The 22,852-nt window shown below is 43.7% G+C and overlaps 1 protein-coding gene across 7 annotated transcripts in view; it reads right to left on the bottom strand.

Moving 5' to 3' along the window:
• The window catches only part of DOCK3 (dedicator of cytokinesis 3), a 301,329-nt gene that overhangs the window by 61,375 nt on the left and 217,102 nt on the right, over positions 1-22,852 (bottom strand). For all 7 annotated transcript variants that reach the window (XM_037049608.1, XM_037049606.1, XM_037049605.1 and 4 more), the window contains 9 exons: positions 21,733-21,895; positions 21,110-21,216; positions 20,447-20,618; positions 19,999-20,096; positions 17,068-17,151; positions 15,920-16,020; positions 12,429-12,510; positions 9,481-9,651; positions 1,680-1,872 (listed from right to left, as the gene is read on the bottom strand). In XM_037049608.1, coding sequence (XP_036905503.1) covers positions 1,680-1,872; positions 9,481-9,651; positions 12,429-12,510; positions 15,920-16,020; positions 17,068-17,151; positions 19,999-20,096; positions 20,447-20,618; positions 21,110-21,216; positions 21,733-21,895 — 1,171 coding nt within the window. The remainder of the gene's footprint in view (positions 1-1,679; positions 1,873-9,480; positions 9,652-12,428; positions 12,511-15,919; positions 16,021-17,067; positions 17,152-19,998; positions 20,097-20,446; positions 20,619-21,109; positions 21,217-21,732; positions 21,896-22,852) is intronic.

Below are 22,852 nucleotides of genomic sequence, written 5' to 3' on the forward strand. Positions count from 1 at the left end.
TGAGAAGCAAGACTTGTGTCACAAGCCTCTGATAATTAGCTAACCCTCACTGCCGATCCTACTTGTCTTTTCTCCTCAACGGTAGCCAAGCAGCACCGTCATTAGGAGGTGACTCTGTATTAACTCACTCGAAGACCTTACGTAGGCTGCTTCTTCCTGTGGGCTTGACTTTCCCCATCTGTAGAATGAGGAGCTAATGGCTTCTTCTGCATTTCCTCAAAGGCACCATGAGAGTACAAGTGTGAATGTCAGGTCTGTGGTCCCTGCCGGCACCACCGTACCTGGGAGCACAACTCAGCCACAATACCGGTAACACAAACAAGCCATGGCATTCTGGATTTATTGTTCATGTTTCACTATAGTTAGGTGTTCCAGATGAAATTTAGAAATAAAATCTTTGTCAGCCAAAATCAAATTACACAACACACAGAGATTTTGAGATTGCCTTGTTAATATATATGAGAATATGTTCCAATGAAATGGACTGATAGCTATTTTATCTTTAAAAAGATGCTTAGCTAAAAGAGAAGTTCCCAGTCTATCTTGCAGACCAAAGTACTGACAAAGCAGGATTTGTAACATCCAGTAGCTGCCTGGAGACAAAAGAGCAGAGTCTGCTGAAGACAAGACCAAACTAACATGCTCTGAGAGCGTGTGTGTTGGCCAAATGACACCACTGGTGAAAATCCCCGCTTCAGGAAAGATGCGGCAATTCTGGCATTCGGTGGAAGTGAGATGCAAATGAAAACCTGGTGGTGGCTTGTCATCTCAAAACCCAACTACACAGTTCCACTGCCACATACAGATTAAGAACAAGTTTTCTTCATAATTATGGGAAACAGAAGGTACACGCAAAAATATCAGAAATAAAGTATGTCAGTGAGAGCGGTCTGCTGCCCACCTTCCCCGATACTCAGAAAGTATCTTTTTAAGCAGTGCGCAGAGCTTGAGTGTGGGCAATGGCTTCCGTGACAGTGTGTCCAAGCCCTCGATAAAATCTTCACTCCAGGAGCCGGTGAAGGGAGAAGGTTTACCATAAATAGTAACTGAGAGAGAAGCTGGTTTTCTTGATGGCAGCTTTACCATCAGCAATACCCACCACTGGCAAGTTAAGTTAAAGAGAACACCAACTTTGTATTGCAAATGTGTGTAGCCCTGGACTGGGAAACTATTGTTCTTAATACTTCAAAAGTCAAACTTAACATATTTTTCTACCAAAAATTCTAATTATAAAAATTCTAATAATTGTTTTGCTAGCATTTCAGATTTATCTGGAATCAAGGAATCAAGAAAGCACAGTGGGTCCTCTGGGCCTCCTTCAAGGTCTCCTTATTTCCTTGACTTACCCTTTCCCCTTGGGCTGGACCCTTCTCTCTTGCTCCCCTCTCCCTCTGTTCTCTCACCCTGTTGGGGGTGTGGCAGGCCCCATCCTTGGCAGCTGGCTAGACTTTCCGGGCCTGGAGTTGCCTGCAGGCCATGCCATGTGCATCTCTAGGGATAAATCTCGAGTGAGGCAGCAGGCTTACATCTTGCCTCCATCCTTGAGCACAGTTTACTAAAAAGTCTGCCTTTTAAGGGCCACTGGCTTCTCGTGTGATGGTTGATAAAGACGATCCTTAGATTACCACTTGGCTGGCACTCTGGAAAAGTGGTATGACTCTCGTCCCAACTGGATTTACCTGAGAAAGAAAACAGGCGGCTGTCCACAGTCCTGGCGATGGACTGCAGCTTCACCACATCCATGGACTGCCCAATGTGGACAGTGCTGGGCATGCTCCCCAGCGTCCCTCTCACAAACTCTGCCACCTCCTGCACAGTGAACATCTGCAGCAGCTCGTCGAAGATGGTTGGGAAGGAGTTGAGGAGTGCAGCCTGCGGAAGCAAGTGAGGCTGTGGTCAGCCTGGAGGTTCTGGGTGTGTCTATGATGCATGCTCTGACAAAGATGCAGGTGTGAGAGGCGGAGAAGGCCCTGCAGGCCCTGCCGAGAGTGGGCTCCTCCCTGGCTTTTCCCACTACAACTATCCCTGTAGCACTCACGCTTGAGACAGGGAGCCGGGAGAACCAAAATGGAAATCAAAACAGGGGAACTGACCGGGGCCCAGGCCACCTGAAGCTTTCACACCTTGCCAAGGAATCTGCTGCCAAAGGAAGGAAACATAAAACGAAACCAGCTCAACCTAGCTTAATACCCATAGCTGTTTATGCATATAAAACGGATTTAAATTTTTTTATCTGTCACTATAATCGAACTTTCTTTTTAAATATATTTTATTGATTATACCATTACAGTGGTTCTATTCCCCCCTTCGTTCCCCTCCACCCTGTACGCCCCTTCCCCACCCTTCCCCCCTTTAGTTTATGACCACGTATCTCAAGTTCTTTAGATTCTGTATTTCCCCTACTATTCTTGCCCTCCCCCTATCTATTTTTACCTACCATCTATGCTACTTATTTTCTGAATCTTCTCCACCCTTCTCCTCCTCCCACTCCCCTGTTGCTAACCCTCCATGTGTCCTTCATTTCTATGGTTCCTCTCCTGATCTAGCTGTCCTCTTGGTTTGCTTTTGTTTTAGGTGTGGTTGTTAGTAACTGTGAGTTTGCTGTCCCTTCACTGTTCATCTTTTTTATTGTCTTTTTCTTAGATAAGTCCCTTTAACATTTCATACAATAAGGGCTTGGTGATGATGAACTCCTTGAATTTGACCTTATCTGAGAAGCACTTTATCTGCCCTTCCATTCTAAATGAAAGCTTTGCTGCACAGAGCAGTCTTGGGTGTAGGTCTTTGGATTTCATGACTTGGAATACTTCCTTCCAGCTCCTTCTTGCCTGTAAGGTCTCTTTTGAGAAATCCACTGACAGTCTGATGGGTACTCCTTTGTAGGTGACTGTCCCCTTATCTCTTGCTGCTTCTAGGATTCTTTCCTTCATTTTAATCTTGGCTAATGTAATTAGGATATGCCTTGGTGTGTTCCTTCTTGGGTCCAACTTCTTTGGGATTCTCTGAGCTTCCTGGATTTCCTGGAAATCTATTTCCTTTGCCAGACTGGGGAAGTTCTCCTTTATTATTTGTTCAAATAAGTTTTCCACTCATGGCTGTTCCTCTTCCCCTTCTGGTACCCCTATAATTCAGATGTTGGGACGTTTAAAGATGTCCTGGAGGTTCCTAATCCTCTCCTCATTTTTTTGAATTCTTGTAACTTCACTTTTTCCTTTTGGTCATTTCTTCCTTCCTTCTGGCCCACCCCCTTGATTTGAGTCCCAGTTTCCTTTCCATCACTATTGGTTTCCTGTGCATTTCCCTTCATTTCAATCAGTTTAGCCTTCATATGTTCCTCTAATTTGTGGCTAAAATCAACCAGTTCTGTGAGCATCCTGATCACCAGTGTCTTGAATTGTGCATCTGAGAGGTTCACTATTTCCTGGTTGCTTAGAGTTATCAGCTCTGGGGCTTTGAGTTCTTCTTGAGCCATGTTTTGGACTGTTCGTGCCTGTTATGTATGAGGAGCAGAGCCCTAGGTGTTCACCAGGGCCGGACCACTCAGTCACTGGGTTGTGACGCTGTATGTGGGGGTGAGGACAAAGGAAAGCAATGGAAGGCACCCTTTGCTGCCTCCTGCCGCCACTGAGGGCTGCGCGACTCGTACCACTGATAGCGAATGTGCGACCGCAGTCAGCGGCTGCTGGGTTTGTTACTGGGGGCTGCGCAGTCAGTCTCACTGCTCACTCCCGCTGTCCCGAGCCCTCACTGGGTCCGCCCGACGCTACCCCAGATGCCTAAGCGCCTGGGGTTGGGGATCTTTCCTGCCCAACCCAGCTCCTCTGAGGGCTCCGCCGCTCTTACCGGTCCCAGTTGAACGGTTCGTTGTTGTCGGACTTCCGTATACTTCAATTTTCTGTTCTTTGGCTGTGTCTTTGTTCTCCAAACCTTTGTTATATTCAAACTTGGTTGTGGGAGAAGGCACAGTGTTTCCACCTACGCCTCCATCTTGGCGGAAGTCCTGATCGAACTCTTGACCTTTCCATTTTGGCCCCAAACTCAAGCCAAGAGCCTCCCAAAGAGAGTACGGCAGAGAGAGCTGAGCACCTCCAAGCAGCACTAACTGAACTCTGCTCAGAGCCCCGCAGCCAGCAGTCCAGCTGAGAGCTGGACCATCTTCCCAGGACGGAGACATTTATTTGAAACCATGGAATCTGAAGACTTCATTTCCTTCATACGTGATGTCTGGCAGCTCGAGTGTAAATCCAAAGGGTAAAGACTATGTGGGTTTGGTCAGGCATGAACTTGGACTTGCAGCAGTGATGGTACAGAGCTCGGTGACCTAGATGGTTCGGGGAATGTGTGTGCTTGGACGCTTCTAGGGTCTCAGCTCTAGCAGACCCATGAGGTGGGTCTCAAGGGCAATCTGATAATAATTCCAGGGTCTTTGGGAGGCAGAGTAGTATAGAAGAAAGAATGAGTTTGGGAATTAGACAGACATGAGTTCAAATCCCAGCTTTACCATTTATCTGCCATAGAACCTTGGGTGAGTTACTGCCTAATCCTCAGTTTTCTCATCTGTAAAATGAGATGATACTTGTCCATAGGCATTGGTATGAGTAAAAAAACTAGGTGCATATAGTTTGTTTCCAGTAAAGTGCTTGGCACACAGTAGGCCTTCAATAAACACTGGCTCTCAGTCTTCTTTTGTCCACATGGAGGTAGCACGAAGGAGGCTTTTCCCACTTCTCAGTCCTCTTACATGACTAACCCAAGGTGTACAAAGGGAAATGGATTGTCGCCTGGAGAAAAGGAGGCGAGGGGACACTGTTCCTAAGTGGCAGGCAGAGGAGGGAGGCTGTTTTCCTCGACTGATTCATCAGAGATTAGACATTGGCCTAGAGTGAGTGGGAGTCTATGCCACCGGGAAAGAGGTCTGTCAGCCTGCAGGCCACGCTCAGGCCAGGCCCAAGGAGAGAACTTACAGGAAGTCTGTCTGAAGATTTGAAACTCTCTAAGATAATAAAGAAGTCATTTTGTAGTAATTAGAACCATCACAAAAATGTATTATCATAAGCAGTTAGATTTTTAAAAAAGGCAAAGGGGGAAAAGCAGGCACTTTATAATCAACAACAAACAGTAGCTGATTTGCTTTCTTAAATAATGAAATTTCCTACATATATGCACCAGGATGGGACACTTGCACCCCAACATCTCCTAGTGGTCAGGATCAGAGAAATAAAGTCTGACCCAATAACATACTCTGTGAGACTTCTGAAACTCATGAAACATGAGCCTGGCACCAAAGAAGCAGATCTGATCCTGACTCAGGTCTAAGCTGAGACCAGATCTCAACTCTGCCTCCTGATGAAACAGGAGCCTATCACTGCGTACAGGGGACTGCTGAGTTCCCCGAAATCACATCTGCCTTGCTCTGCTAGCTACCTCAGAGTTAGCTACCTCTCTCTGCAGGCTGAAGGGAGGAGTCCTAGGCCCTTGTTAGCAGGAGCAGATAGGCTGGGGGAGAGAAGGGAGGAGGAAGATTAGCTGGTTCAAGGTACTTAGGAGAGGAGACCATGGAAGGAGCCTTTTTTATAGAGGCTCCTGACCTGGAGGTATTTCCACTTCTTACAGAGTCTAGCTCCCAACTGCTCGCCTACTCTCTGGGCCAAGTGGAGTAAAGACAGTTGGCACCAAGGGGAAACAGAGAGAGATGTGGAAAGCACAAAATTGTTCTAATCTTAAATGAGATATTTAAACATACATTTGTACTCATGACAGTCCTGGAAGTGACTAAATGAATGGACATGAGAAAGGCTATCTGGCCTCAGTTGATGGGTTTCAATGTAATAATTAATCTAAAAAAATCAAGTGTAATTCATTAGAAACAATTCTGACATTTGTAAGAGAAAATAACCCCATTGTGACTGGGGCAGTGGACAATATCCTTGATTCTTCTCAGGGTGAGGCTGCAGGAAAAAGGTTAACAGGTTAACTGTCTAGATATTTTTAATATAAGAAAGCATAGGTTTAGGTTGTTTGTTTGAAATGTTTCTATCTTTTTTAGACAGGCCTGTATTGCTATGAACTTCCCTCTCAGGACTGCCTTCACCATGTCCCATAAGTTTTGGGTTGTTGTGAGTTCATTTTTATTTGTTTCCAGAAACTTTTTGATTTCTTCCCTAATTTCTTTCTTGACTCATTCGTTGTTTAATAGCATACCATTCAGTCTCCATGATTTTGGGTGTTTTGGGTTTTTTCCTGTGGGGTTGGTTTCTAATTTCAGTCCCTTGTGGTCAGAGAAAATGCTTGGTATGATTTCAATTTTCTTGAATTTGTTGAGGCTCGTTTTGTGTCCTATCATGTGGTCTATCTTTGAAAATGTTCCATGTGCATTTGAAAAGAATGTGTATTCAGCTTCTTTGGGATGAAGGGCTCTATACATATTAGTCAAGTCCATTTCATCTAGGGTGTTGTTTAATGCTGCTCTATCTTTGTTGATATTTTGTTTGGAAGATCTGTCCATTTCTGACAGTGGGGTGTTAAAATCCCCTACTATAATTCTGTTGCTGTCAATATCCTTCTTGAAGTCCTCTAAGATTTTCCTTATATATTTGGGTGCTCCTATGTTGGGTACATATATATTTATGATGTTAATGTGTTCTTGGTGGATTCTTCCCTTGAGTATTATGAAGTGACCTTCTGGGTCTCTCTTTAAAAGCTTTTGATAAGGTACAATACCCATTTATGATAAAGGCACTCAGCAAAGTGGGAATAGAGAGAGCATTCCTCAATATAATAAAGGCCATATATGAAAGACCTACAGCGAACATCACACTCAATGGGCAAAAACTAAAAGCTTTTCCACTAAGATCAGGAACAAGACAAGGTTGTCCACTTTCACCACTTCTATTTAATATAGTATTGGAAGTTTTAGCCTCAGTGATCAGGCAAGAAAAGGAAACAAAAGGCATTCAAATCAGAAAGGAGGAAACAAAACTGCCATTGTTTGCAGATGACATGTTAGTGTACATGGAAAATCCTATAGCCTCTACCAAAAAACTGCTTGAACTAATAAATGAATTTGGCAAAACAGCGGATTACAAAGTCAATATCCAGAAATAAAAAGCATTTTTGTATACTAACAATGAATTAGCAGAAGCAGAAATGAAGAAAAAAATCCCAATCGATATAGCAGAAACAAAAATAAAATATCTGGGAATAAACCTAACCAAGGAGGTAAAAGACCTGTATGCAGAAAACTACACAACACTGAAGAAAGAAATCAAGGAAGACACAAACGAATGGAAACATATAACATGTTCACGGATTGGAAGAATTAACATAATCAAAATGTCCATACTACCCAAAGCAATTTACAGATTCAGTGCAATACCTATTAAAGTACCAATGGCATATTTCACAGACATAGAACAAACACTTCAAAAATTTATATGGAATCATGAAAGACCCTGAATAGCAGCCGCAACTTTGAGAAAGAACAAAGTAGGAGGGATCACAATACCTGATATCAAACTGTATTACAAGGCCACTGTAATCAAAACAGCCTGGTACTGGCATAAAAACAGGCACATAGACCAATGGAACAGAACAGAGAGCCCAGAAATAAACCCAACTCTCTACAGTCAATTAATATTCGACAAAGGGGGCAGTAACATAAAATGGGGTAAAGACAGCCTTTTCAACAAATGGTATTGGGAGAACTGGACAGCTACATGCAAAAAAATGAAACTCGAGCACCAACTTACATCATACACCAAAATAAATTCAAGGTGGATAAAAGACTTAAATATAAGCCATGACACCATTAAAGTCCTAAAGGAGAACACTGGCAGGAAAATCTCAGATATTCCACACAGCAATATTTTTACTGATACGTCCCCTAGAGCAAGGGACATAAAGGAAAGAATAAACAAATGGGATCTCATCAAAATAAAAAGCTTCTGCATGGCTAAAGAAAACAGCATTAAAATAAAAAGACAACCAACTGTATGGGAAAACATATTTGCCAATGATACCTCAGACAAAGGTTTAATCTCCAAAATATACAAAGAACTCACACGACTTCACTCTAAGAAGACAACTAACCCAATTAAAAAATGGGGAAAGGACTTGGACAGACACTTCTCCAAGGAGGACATACAGAGGATCCAGAGACATATGAAAAGATGCTCAATATCACTTGCTATCAGAGAGATGCAAATAAAAACCACAATGAGATACCACTTTACACCGGTGAGAATGGCTATCATAAACAAAGCAATAAACAACAAATGTTGGAGAGGGTGTGGGGAAAAGGGGACTCTAGTCCACTGTTGGTGGGACTGCAGACTGGTACGACCATTATGGAAAAAAGTATGGAATTTTCTAAGAAAACTAAAATTGGACCTGCCTTTTGACCCAGCAATTCCACTGCTGGGATTGTATCCTAAGAACCCTGAAACACCAATCCCAAAGAACCTATTGCACCCCAATGTTCACAGCAGCACAATTTACAATAGTCAAGAGTTGGAAGCAACCTAGGTGCCCGTCAGTAAATGAATGGATCCAAAAATTATGGTACATATACAAAACGGAATTCTATGCAGCAGAGAGAAAGAAGGAGCTCCTACCTTTTGCAACAGCATGGATGGAACTGGAAAGCATTATGCTGAGTGAAATAAGCCAGGTGTTGAAGGACAAATACCATATGATCTCACCTTTAACAGGAAGCTAAACAACAAAACAAACAAGCAAGCAAAATATAACCAAAGACACTGAAATAGAGAACAGGGGGACAGCAACCAGAGGGGAGGGGGGAGGGAATTTCAGAGGAACAAATATAAAGGACACATGGACAACAACTAAGAAGGGTGGAAATGGGAGGGAGAGGGGAGCACGGGGGGGTGGGATGGGATGGGAGTAATAGACAGAAAACTACACTTGAAAAATAATTAAATAAATTTTTTAAAAAGGGGGGGAAGAAAAAAAGGAAAGCAAATTTCCTTCCCACACCGATATTTCTAATAGAATCCGATTATCCTAATTCTTGGCCAAAGTTTTCTTGCTACTTCTGCTATTTTCAACCTATTTAATTCTTAACTGCTGGAATGGACAAGTACTACTCTGAAATTTTTAAAATTAATACAGTGACTAGGAGATTAAACCCCCTATACATTGTGAACACCCTCTATAAATAAGATGCTCATAAATAACTACCGTGTTGTACCTAAATAAGTTTTGTCTAAAGGGGGTTCCTGAGAACAAAGTTGTGCTTCCCTACCATAAAGCCATTGGGCTATTTCATATTTGGAAGCCGGGGAATAGCTGGTTTTGAAGTAAAGGCAGCTTTTCATTCTATTAGACACTTCCTTGTAAATTGCCCCTCTCCCACACAGGAGCCTGGCAGGGCTTCTTTAACTCTGGCAGCAGGAGGACAAAGAAATCACCCACCAAGACGGACAACAACCCAGCATCAAAGCTTCCCTGTGGCTCACAGACCTGAGTGAACAGGAGTGTTTCTGAATTCCTGCTGTCCAGACTGAGAACAAACCGGATGGAGTGGAAAAGTTCCTGGATGCTGGACCGGAACTGCTCCTCTTCCATCCCACAGGTGGCTCTTGAGTACAGGATCCTCGACTGCACGATGAACTTGAAAAGGTACTCCAAGGCCTGGAGGTATGGGAGCCAGAGTAACAGAAAGGTGTTAAAGATGGTCGAGAACTAACACAGCAGGAAATGAAGGGCAAAGTGATATCAAATTCTACACTAAAATCAGGTGATGGATAGTTCCAACTGTGGAGATAAGTACTTCTTTCTTAACTTTTCTTAAAAGTCCAAATGGTCACTGAGCAGCAGTTGCCATCTTCCTGAGAGAAGACAAATTACTTCACAACTGTGTTTCGAGATTCTGGAATTGAGGAATCACAGACTGTCATGGAAATAGTTGAATCCAAGAACATACAGGATCCAAAAAAAATTCCGTGTCAGCAATAAGAAGTGGGCTGTCTTTCTAGAACACCATAGGATAGCTTAAGGAAGCTATCCTCAAACCTGCCAAGGACACCCCTGCAGGTCATTCACAGGGACAAACAATAATGCCCTTATTCTCATCTTCTTCAGTGGTAGAACTTTCTTGGAAAGGCCTTGACTCAGACCATGCGAGGAAGAGACGAAATAACAGCATGATGCAGTGAATGACAGCAACAAAGAAGAGGAAGTTTCCTGGGCCATAGCACGTGATGACAGAATGAGAAGGGCCTGGCCAGAAGCACTTAAGCCCTGTGTGGAAGGGTGGCAGCAGGGTCGAGTGGAGACTTACTATTTGGGTCCAGACGACTCGTAAATGGAAATTTACTAAAGAAGGGGAAATGGATGACAAAACGTGGTACTGGACGCCTTAGTATTAGGTGCAGTACAGCCAAGTTTGAAGGGTTAAGAACAAGTATGAAGTATCCTAGAAAAAGGCAACTCTTCCTTCCCCCGACCCAAACCTCCTTTTTCCGTAAGTGACCCTGTACCAACCCGGCCAACCCAGCCAGACACTCACGAAACCAGCCTCAGCCCTTCCTTTCTGTCACCTCCCCAACCCACTCTAACATCTGAGAGCCCCTGTTTTGGTCTCATCAGCCACTTTTTTGTCGCTTGAAAACTCAAACTCTTTTCTATCCTGGCTTTTAAACGCGCTGTTACCTCTATCTGGAAGGCTCGGCCCAGCTCTTAACACTGGTTTCAGCTCAGTGGTTCCCTCCTCAGAGAAGCTTCCTCTAAAATTTTGATCTGAAGTGTACCTTCCTCTGTAGTCAGTCTGTTCCTGGCTTATTTCCAGGTTTATTTCCTTCACAGTATGCACCAATGTTTTTTTCACACTAACTTTGTATATTTACCCGTTTCACATGTTTATTGTCTGTCTTTCCCCCACTTGAATGAAGTGCTATGAAACTTAGCATTTTTTTTTTGGCTTGGGCCCCTGCTGAATCCCCAGGAGCTAATACAGTGACTGATACATGGCATGTACCAAGCACTGATGAATGAGCGAATAATTCTTCAGAGAAAACAACTTCTGTAAAGTTTTCTTCAGTATCCTTAAGCAACTAATGTATGGATTCATACAGAATCTTTTGAATTTAACCCAACTTTTACTCCCTGAAATATTATGTGAGGCCCCTGACAGATGCTGGGGTCAGAGAACAGAACAGAACAGAACTCAGGCCCTGACCACACATCACACACAGGACCCTGCTCCACACATGTGTCTGTGCCTGCTCCCCCTTGGGGCACTGGAGATGTGTTCCTGAAGGAAACAGGCCTGCCTTATCCCTCTTCATGTCTCAGCACCCACGACAGATGCCAAATGCTCTATAGACATGAACTATATGAAGGAGAGAAATGAGACTCACAGCTTCAGATTTGTACAGAATGTGCAGAGAAAAAGCAGGGAAAAAGCGAAATCTGTGGTTTGATTTTGCCTCTTCAATCTAATGCCACTGGGGCAACATCTGTTTTATCTGTGACCGTGTAACAAGAACAACAAATCACAAGCACAGCTCAATGTAGAACAGATGATGTGATGTTAAAAGAGGACAGAAAAAAACCGCAGAATGTCTTTGCTGCCATTCTTTTATTGCTGAAAGACATAGTTAAAAAGCAACTATAATAAAAGTAACTCAACTCAAGAACAAAAAAGACAGGGACAGAAAGGGAGAAAGCATGGACTTGCTTTAAGTGAGTTCCCAGGGTATATGACAGCTTTCTTCAAATCACTGCCTGGAAAACCACTGGGTAAGAGAGGGACCAACATTCTCCTAGGCCATTCTCCATAGCAGAAGCAGTAGCCATGAAAAGAAGTTACTGGAAAGCAGAGTTAACTCATGGTGAGGATGGTCTCCTATAAACGGGAGCTGCCCAGCTAGGCAAAGAGATGCCTTATCATGGCGCCTGTCCAAGCAGGAGTGCTGCCATGGGGGACCCTGGGTTCTCCCAAAGTCCAAGGTTTTAAGATTATCTTCTCAATACATCAGTTCAGTTCTTTTTACTTAAAAGAGTTCTGAAAAACAATATTCAGTAATTTTTTTTAGGAAGGAAAAGTATTAAAAGATCTTAACTCTAATCCATTATGCCACCAACACTGACTTAGAAGGAGAAAGGATACGTTAGCCAGTGGAAGCAAAGACTCATGCTGTTGGCAAAAACCAGAGAGGCCAGCCAGGAGCCATGTGCGCCTCAGTGCTCCCTCCTGCTTTAAGATAACATCAACAGGAATAAATACTTTCTGGGGCACAGTCGAGGTGAGGAAAGGAGAATAATATACATATACACATCAGTATATGGGTCCAAAGCATATACTGATACCCGGGCATCCACACCTGTCCTACACACTATACCACTGGGGTTACTCAGAGATGACTGCAGGGGTGGGCCATCTACGTACAGTGAGCTCAGTACATTACCCGCATGGCTTCCTGAATGTGGTCCTGCCGAATCAGTTCTGCTGAGCAGTCCATGTACCACTTTAAACAGCGGATGAGCTCCCTGGGAAAGAGAACAGTTCCAGAAATCCCACTTTAATTCATAAGCAATGCAATGAAGTAGTTTCAGCCTTGAATCAGCCACACAGGAAATAACACCCTGCTGATGAGCCAGACTGGCATGATAGACCCACTGCAGCTGTGAACTCTTTGGATCTCTGAGACCAGACAACACTCCTTGTCCATAGAGATTTGCCACATCTTAATTAGGAATTACAATCACTCTTTACCACTCGACCTGACACACATTTCTTTGATTACAAGAAAGTTTTCCTGAAGTCTTGGGCTATATGTATGTCTTCATGTGTTTGTCTGAAATTGCTGTCTCTACAACATACAACAATGACTAGTAAACAGCAGACTCTGTGTGGAGTCCTGGGAACACCTCTTTGCTCCACCTTCATCTCATCTGTTTCATTCCTTAGGTACCAAGTCCCCTGAATGAAATGACATTACAGGGTCAGAAGGCCTGCACGTTCGCAGGGCAGTAGAGCACAGAGGTCAAGAGCAGAGAGGTCAAGAGCACAGAAAGGCCCTGGTCTGACAGCAGGATTCACATCTAGTCTATCAACTTCTGGCTCTGTATTCTTGGGCAAGTTTTCTTTCTTTCTTTTTTTAAAGGAAGTTGCCTTTTTTTTTTTTTTTAGGTCCTTACCTCAGGATACATTTACTGATTTTTAGAGAAAAAGGAAAAGGTGGAGGTGGGGTGAGAGAAACATCCACGTGAGAAAGAAACACTGATCAGTTGCCTCGTGCATGCACCACCCTGATCAGGGATGGAACCTGCAAACCTAGGCGTGTGCCCTGACGGGAGACAGAACCTGCAACCTTTTGGTGTACATGGACAATGCTCCAACAACCAACTCAGCCACCTGGCCACAGCTCTTGGGCAAGCTTTTGATCTCTCTGTGCCTCATTCTCTTCATTTAAAATATAAAGAAAACAATAGTACCTCTCAAAGTTATTGGGAATACCAATGAGATGACACGTGTACCACAGAGAGGACAGTGCCTGCTCTCCAAAGTGATACCAAAGTGTCAGAGTTCTAGTGACCCCACAGCCTCACCACCCTTGGGCCTTATTTATATTTTTAAAAATTGTGCTATTAATTTTAAAAAGTGACTTTTTAAAAGTTACATTAATGATTTTAAATAACCTGTGAGTATTCCCCATGTTTACATTATATCTTTGTCAACTTTTAACTTTTTTTTAAAGTTGCAAACTTGACTCTTCTAGAATATTGATAAATTGAGTCTTTTTAAAAATATTTTATTTATTTATCTTTAGAAGGGAAGGGAAGGAGAGAAGGACAGAAATATCAATGTATGATTGCCTTTTGTGCATCCCCTGCTGGGAGTTTGCCTGCAGAGAACTGGCCTGCAACCCAGGCATGTGCCCTGACTGGGAATCGAACCCCGATCATGTGGTTCGCAGGCCCGCGAACTTTTAATTTTTTTAAAAATATTTTATTTATTTATTTTTAGAGGGGAAGGGAAGGAGAAAGAGTGGGAGAGAAACATCAAAGTGTGGTTGCCTTTCATGTGTCCCCTACTGGGGACCTGGCCTGCAACCCAGGCATGTGCCCTGACTGGGAATCGAACCAGTGACCCTTTGCTTCACAGGCCCGTGCTCAATCCAGTGAGCTACACCAGCCAGGGCACTTTTAATTTTTTGACATTTATTTGTGTATGCTCTATTTAGCTATTCACATGTTTCCCATGGAAAAGGCAAGAGTTATTTTTTGCAGTTTTGACGACTATGTAAGAAACTATGGTTTAAAATGTTAGCTGAAAGCCTACAGCAGCATTTTTTGCAGAAATTAAAAAAAAAAAGGTTCATATGACATCTCAAGGGACCCCAAACAGCCAAAACAATCTTGAAAAAAACAGAACTAATTTAAAAAACTGACACCTTCTGATTTTAAAACTTACTTCAAAGTTATAGTAATTAAAACAGTGTGGTACTAGCATAAGGACAGACATATATTCCAGTAGAATAAGATAGCACAGAAATAGCACCTTGTATATATGATCAAATTATTTTCAACAAGGGTGCCAGGACCATTCAGTGGGGGAAAGAACAGTCTTTTCGACAGATTATATTAGAAAGACTGGATGTCTACATGCAAAATAATAAAGTCAAACTCATGTTACGCAATACACAAAAATTAACTTAAAATTAATCAAAGACCTAAATGTAAAAGCTAAAACTATAAAACACCTAGACAAAAACACAGGGCTAAAGCTTAATCATATTGGATTTCACAATGATTTCTTGGTTCTAACATCAAAAGCACATAAAACAAAATAAAAAATAGATTAACTGGACTACATCAAAATTGAAAACTTCTGTGCATCAATGAATACAATCAACAGAGTGAAAGGCAAGGAGAGAAAATATCTGCAAATCACACACCTAACCAGGGGTTACTACCCAGAATGAATCAAGAACCCCAAGCAGTCAACAACGAAAACCAAACAACCTGATTCAATAATTGTCCAAGGACTTGAATAGATTTTTCTCCAAAGAAGAAATACAAATAGTCAATAAGCACATGAAGAGATGCTCGATATCATTAATCACTAGGAAGATGAAAATCAAAACCACAGTGAGATACCACCTCACAGTCATTAGAAGGGCCATAAAAAATCTTAAAGTACAAATAAAAAGGAAAAGAAAACCAAAACAACAGAAAATAACAAGTGTTCATGAGGATGTAGAGAAGTCGGAACGCTCGCAGTCTGTTGGCAGGAATGTAAAGTGACAAAGACTGTGGGAAACAGTATGGGGCTCCTCGAAATATTAAACACAGAATTAGCATATGACCCAGGGCATGTACCCAAAAGGGCGGAAAGCAGGGTCGGAAAGAGATATTTGCATATCCGTGTTCATAGCAGCACTATTCACAATAGCTAAAGAATGGAAGCAACCGAAATATTCATCAACAGATGAATGAATAAACAAAATGTGGTATATGCTCACACATACGATGAACATTATTAAGCCTTTAAAAGGAAGGAAGGAAATTCTGATACACGCTACAACATGAATGAACACTGAGACATTATGGTAAGTGAAAAAAGCCAGATACAAAAAGACAAGTATTGTATGATTCAACTTATATGAGGTATCTAGACTAGACAATTCAAAGAGAAATAAAATACACTGAAGGTTGCTCAGGGTCTGGGTAGGAGAGGGATGGGAAGTTAGTGTTTAATGGGCACAGAATTTCAGATTTGTAAGAGGAAAAGAGTTCTGGAAACGGATGGTGATGATGGTTGTACAACAATGTGAATGCGCTTAATGCCACTGAGCTGTACATGTGCAAATGGTAAATTTTATGTTACATGGATTTTACCCCAATTAAATGAAGTTGGAAAAACAACAGTAAGCTGGTGCCAAATGAAACTTACTTGTATGCCAGGGCTCCAGCAAAGTGCTTCTGGATGTACGTGTCCATTACAGGCCGGAAGTGGAAATACTTTATGTCTCTGAGCAGGTTGATGATGAATACCTGAGAGAAACGGAGGGGATCAGGGTTCACTGGAGGCCTCAGACCTGTCCCCAGCACAGAACAGAACTCTTGCTTCTTCAACGAATGGCCAACTGTCTGTGTTTTCTCCAGTGTTCCCCATGGGCAGTGAATGTAAGATTTCCATTCTGTGTCTCAATTGCAGTTTCGACTGTTCCATTCCTACCACTCCTGGACTCCCAACCCAAACTTCGGGCTCATCTGTCTATGCCACCATTACTCTGAGACTCTTCATAATAAAACTGGGTGTACAATATGAACTAAGGGAAGGCCAAGCAATACCTGTGTAGGTATCATAAATACTACTGCATCTCAACAAACTTGGAAAAAAGAGGAAAAAATTATTGTTCTCGGAGCCAAATTAGCCTACAAAAGGCCGCACCCTCCAGAAATGGGGCTGGCTAGCCAGGGAAGTGAGGAAGAAGGAAAGCCAAAGGGGCAACCTATGCAAGTGCAGTTCTTGCCTCTGCTCCTCATCTATCAGGTTCCTTGGATACCTGGTTCTCCTTGAATATACAGAAGTGTTCATTGATGCACTCCTGTAGGATTAGGTATGTTAAGCAAAAAGCACTCAACAGTCCAGTCACTGTCTATTCTCACTAAGCAACCTCCTGAGACTCTGGTTCCTGAACAACTTCACAGACAGAAAGTGTGATGCTCAGACCAGCAGGAGTCTCTGCTTTTCCTGGTGGTTATATCCAATTTTGTAAGTGAAAAAGTGGACCATCTGGTTTCCTATATTAGTCTCTGGGCCTTTTACTGGTGTAGGTCACTATTTCAGGAGCTAGCCAACTCTGCACTAGTGATGAGACTGAGTATCAGAACTACAAAGTTGAGGCCGGGACCTGACTGTCATGAATTCTTCAAATTTGATTTTGTAGGGATTAGCCTCGTAGGTTGGTTGATCTTCTTGGGTGATACTCCTCAGTCCCTTCTTTATTGGAAGCATCTGAACCCAGCTGAATAAATTATTTCCCTCATTTAAAAATATGTGACGGGAAAAAGCGAGCCAGGAAGGAAGGGACTTACCAAAGACTGAAACACCAACAGGCCGTATTTTTCTGTATTATCATCCAAAATCACAAAGAGTGTATCTAGGATGTCCTGCAGAAACTGCAAGAGCATAAAAATCAGAGGGCTCAGCTCTCAGGACCTGGTACACATAGTCAAATTTCCACGCACCAGTGAATTTATTTCCCAATAAACAAAGTCAAAGATCTAAGGTCTCAAAGCCCCACTTAAAAATAACATAGCACCTATCTCCACCCAGTATAGGGCTAACTAGGTGGACTTGGGGGATTTGCTTATAGCCCAGAGAAACATAGAGAGGCTCTTTCCGTGTGGTGTAAGTGCTAAACTTCTAAGGAAAGAGACTATAAAACCTAGAACATCCATATAGGACACAAATTTTAAAACCAAGACAATCTAAGTGATTCTGATGCCACATTTATTTCGAGAAACAGAGCTCACTTTCTTGGGACCTCAAAAGGTTCGGCAGTCCCTTGCTGTCTCCTGTGGCCTAACTCTGTAGAGGCCATTTGGATAAGGATGTGATAAGCTAGGCCTTGCCTAGGGAAACTGCATTTTAATCTAGAAACCAGTGTCCCAGGAGAGGGAGAATGCAGCTGATAAGGGCTGTCAATGAGAATAAACAATCTGGCAACACTGTTTTTGTCGTTGTTGTTCCTTTTTTAGAGCATGTGCCTTTTTCTTTCAAAGATTCAAAAATCAACAGAGAATAAATACTTTTGTATGCTAGGGATACTAGTAGTCTCTTTTCTTTATAAATATTTTACTTATTTATTTTTAGACAGAGAGGAAGGCTGGGAGAAAGAGAGGGAGAGAAACATCGGTGTGTGGTTGCCTCTTGTGCCCCCCCTACTGGGGATCTGGCCTATAACCCAGGCACATTCCCTGACTGAGAATTGACCTGGTGACCCTCTGGCTCACAGGCCAGGGCTCCATTCACTGAGCCACACCAGCCAGGGCGGGATGTTAGAACTCCTTAAAAATCGAATCTAACATTCTGTTGGTCAAAACACAATTTAATAATACCATGACTGCAATTTATTTAAAAACCAGGTAAGGTGGGAGGCAGGGACAGGGATGTAGATAGGCAGGACTGGCTATGGGTTGACGATTGCTGGTGCTAGGTGATGGGTGCATGTAGGGCTCTTTCTACTGTTCCGCCAGTTTTGTGTAGGTTTGAAATTTTCCAATAAAAATGAAAATGTCTGCCTTGGCTGGTGTGGCTCAGTGGATTGAGTGCCAGCCTGCAAACCAAAGGGTCGCTGGTTTGATTCCCAGTCAGGGCACCTGCCTGGGTTGTGGGCCAGGTCCCTAGTTGGGGACACGTGAGAGGCAACCAATTGGTGTGCCTCTTGCACACTGATGTTTCTCTCCCCCCTCTCCTCTCTCTAAAAATACATAAATAAAATCTTTAAAACATAATAAAAACATCTTTTACAATACTAACATTATTCTCTTCACATTCTCTTCTGGGTGGCTTGAGACAAATTATTGATGCTAAAACTGGACCTGCTGGTAGAATGTTCTCATGAGAAATACAACAACCCATTTTTAAAAATCACACTTTTCTAATACCTTATCTGTTTACTAGACATTTTTAATATGTTCAGTAGGAAAAAATGCCCGAAATATGAATTTATCTTAAGTTTAAAAAACCAGTATTAGCTTGTTTGTTAAGATCTTTCTAAAATGTATGATACTCTGATCGACTAATTCAAACAGAGTTCATACACAACTTCATAAAGGTACACAGAGGCACACAGGCTTTAAAACTGTTCCCAACTGGGAAACACCATGTTGTGTGTTCATGGAGTCACTGGAGCTGTGAAAGTGAAGTACAGACAGCACATTGCTAAGTGATGTGATACTTGCAACAACAGAGCTGAGAATGCACAGGAGGGACAAGTGGCCTTCTTGAGATTTCATCTCTATCCTACATTCTGTTGCTCTTGCCGGTCCCCAAAAGCACCTCCAGTTTCTGCAGTGGAGTTCAATCCATAGTGCAGAATCTACCTGCGGGGCTTTCACCAGCAGGAAGTACCTGGCGGTTTCTTGAGCTAAAACCAGATGAGCCAACACTCTACCAAGTGCAAAGGAGCCCTACAGAAGACAACTGCGGACTGGCAGTATTGCTGTCTGCCTGTTTAGCTGGGAAATGTCACAAAGGTACTTGGTGAAAACAGCGGAGGCAAGGAGTAAGGAAGTTTCCCTAGTGTGGATTCTGAGAGCCTGGGCAAAATCAGCGGCTGCGGGTCAGTGGAGCGGATTCAGAGTTCTACTAGGTAATCAATAGAGTAGAGCCAGAAAGACATCAGGCTGGTGTGTGGTGAGAGGGTTACAAAGTAAGGAAAATGAGACAGACTTTAAGAAAGGAAAGAAGGCCCTGGCTGGTGTAGCTCAGTGGATTGAGCACAGGCCTGTGAACCAAACAATCGCGGTTTGATTCCCAGTCAGGGCACATGCCTGGGTTGCAGGCCAGTTCCCAGCAGGGGAGGCATGAGAGGCAACCGTACATCAGTATTTCTCTCCCTCTCTCCTTCCCTTCCCTTCTAAAGATAAATAAAATCTTTAAAAAATAAAAAAGTTAAAAAAAATAAAAAAAAGGAAGGAAGGAAAGGAGACCTAGAGGAATGCAGGCAGCACAAACAGAAGGACTGTTTCTGAGGGGATGCTGTACTACTGTCCTTCAACGATCATTTTGCTTTCTAAGAAGAAAAACAAGTCAAAACATAGGGTTTACATGTAGTTTCTGAAAGGTAAACTTGATGCGATAACTACTTTTAAAGAAGAAGCTGACTTTAAAAAAACTTTAAGCCTATTCATCTAATCACACATTTCGAGACATGGTCTTGGAGGCGTGCTGGCAGAACCCAGGGGGCAGGGAGGCCTTCCGCCCAGATGCCTGCTCAGGCAGCACAGGGGACGCCGTACCTTAACAATTTCCTCTCCGCTGACATGCCGCAGCCGCCCCAGGATATCCATGATCCTGTCTGGGAAGGCCTTCCATTTCAGCAGAGCAAGGAGGTCCACTAGAAAGCAAGCCCAAAAGATGTTGAACCCTGGCTATGCCCAGGATAAGCAAAGTCCAGACTCTCCCAGCCATGGACAGGTGGGTCCAGAGGAAGAGAAACAGCTGCACCACCACAGCCTCTTCAGTGCTGAGAGCAAAGCCAAAACACATCTTCAAACTCTGGATGTGCACTCTGGAGCCGCTGAGACTATGGGGAACCTCACAGGCTGCTACTGCCAAGTGATTCCTCCAGTTTCAAATGCAAAGAATCCCCTCACAGAGGCACGACAGCAGTAATTTCTGTCTCCCTTCACAAACATCAGCCACTGAGGACAGGGAGGGCACCAGCCTGCAGGCGCTATCACCTACCGTTCTGGGTGAGTTTGGTGGAGGAGAGCTGCGTTGAGATGAAGAAAGACTCTTTGGTGCTGCGCTGAAAGATGAGGCTGGAGGGGATATTAGGGCAGCCGTTGTAGTCCTCTTTGCAGCAGGGCAGGCCCAGATACAGAGCATGGTTGTTAAATGTGCTATTCTCATCGCACTATAGGCAAAAGTAGAGAACACGGTATTTCCTGAACCACGCCACATGTAAAAATCAAATCCTAGGAGATTTGGGGTTGATGTTTGTGCTCCATCCAGAAACTCCCCCAAATGGCTGACAGTCCTTTTAAGAGAACACGTCAGGGCACGTGGCCTCCACCTGGTGTATAAGCAACCTCAGATGGCAGCTATCCTAAAAGACCAGGATCTCAAATAGCAGGTCTCCAAACACACACACTAGCCCAGGCCACAGCGGCACAAAGGGGTGGTAGCAGACTTCCGTTACAAGTGGAAGAGGGCGGGCAACGAGGGGCCTGTGGGTATTGCCATGGGAGGAGGCTGCTGTACACAGGAGACAAAAGCCTGCCCACAGCTGTCCTGCTGCCATCCACCAGCATGCAACCCTGGGTCCGGCAAACCACCTGACCAAGAGCCATGAGTGAGTCACCTCAGGGGGTGAGGGCTGAGGTGACAGAGAGCCAGCCCCCATACCTTGTACACATAGAGTTCATGGATATCATCCGAGAGAGTGGTGCCATCATCCCGCATCAGGGGTGAGAATGCAAAGCCAAAGAGCTTCTTTTCCCCTTTGTCCTTTGCTGTAACCAGAGCCAAGGGTTAGCTGCTTTTGCCCCACACTTTCCTTTTTAAATTTAGAAATCCCCCCGTGCTCACCACCTATGCTCTTCACTTCTTTGTCCGTTACTTTCATTAATTATCAGTCTGACTGCAGGAACAATGAGAAAAGTACTGGACTGTGTTTCCACTTATATCCCAAAGCACACAGGCTATCTAGACCCAGACAGAAATGAAATCACTGGTCTTGATAAGCCAGAGACTTTCTAAGAGCAGTGTGACAGGCACAAAGGTAACATCCAAAGGGGAGTGACACTGGCATTTACCCAGTGTCCAGGTCAGACACTAAGAAGAACCAATGCCCAACCCCATGGTTTTAAATCACTGTCCAAAGAACAGCCTCTAGTGACATGCCAGCTCTGAAATGGCACTTCTTCCTACTTTCTTGCCCCAACAGTAAGTAAGAACCCTCTCAGTTCCATCCCAGAGGGGACTTATATCCATATCCTCAAAGGACTGTGGAGGGAAGTCTCGCTCACTGGAACAATGTCTGAACTCGAAGCGCAGGTGGGAGCCACGGAACCGGTCGATGGGGATGGGCAGTTTAATGATTTCTCCCCAGCGAGGACTATTACTGTGGTAGAGGACGAACGAGTGGTAGGAACTCCTGTTGGGCTCTCCTGAGCCCAAGCTGATGCAATCCTGGAAGAGAGGGGCAAAACAAGGTGTCAACTTCCTGGAAGGAGCCCCCCCCCCGCCCCCCCGCCCAATTTCTCTGTCACTAGGACACTTTCTCCTCTGTGTGGGTCTCATTTCCCCACCAAGAGAAATCTATTAAGATGAGAAACTTCATTTGGCTTAAATTCAACACTTTTGGAAACAACTGTGCCGATGGTATAAGGACTCAGCAGTCACAGTGCTCCTTATGTCCCTGGGGGCAGAGGTAACTAACTGCACACAGCGCACCATGAACTGGAAGGCAGCTGGGTTATGCATCTGAACTGCTGAGGCACGCCCTACATGCCCCCTGAGAAAGGAAACAGGGGCCTCCCTGGGAGAAGTCAGCCATACAGGGCACAATGCCAGATGAGAAAAATAAGGAAATTACAAAGCACAGAGAGCTTGTTTCCTAACCTTCCTCAGCCCAGTGTTGCACTGGCATTTTAGGATGCTGTCAGCTGACTTTGTCCAAGGTAGACGAGATTTAACTTGACCCCAGTTCCCAAATACTACCGTGCAGATGCAGTCCTCAAGACTGCCGGCATCGGCATCCTTTGCCCGGAGGACAGGAAGCTGCACCACATACACTCAGAAGCAGCTCCCTGGCTGCACGGGGCCAGGTGAACACCTGACGGCTCTTCTGACCTCAGTATGACATCCATGCAAATCATGGCCATGCCTTAGTCCTTGAGGTGGGTTTTAAAAATGACAAATCATTGTCTGACCACCATTTCAACATTCTCCTCTAGTTTTTCCTGGCATTGGGAGATGGTTTTGGCTAATTTTACCTCCTTTTCCTATAAAATGTGGATGATCATTCTTGTCCTGCCTACCTCGCAAGGCTGCTGTCAACATACATAAATGAGGTCTGGAGAAGACTGATTTGCCATCTACCAAGCACTCTACAAATGATGTCTTGTGATTTTCCAGGGACTTCAC

The sequence above is a fragment of the Sturnira hondurensis genome, unplaced genomic scaffold (assembly GCF_014824575.4).
Source record: "Sturnira hondurensis isolate 20B ecotype Veracruz unplaced genomic scaffold, ASM1482457v3 Scaffold0006496, whole genome shotgun sequence".
Lineage (NCBI taxonomy): Eukaryota > Metazoa > Chordata > Mammalia > Chiroptera > Phyllostomidae > Sturnira > Sturnira hondurensis.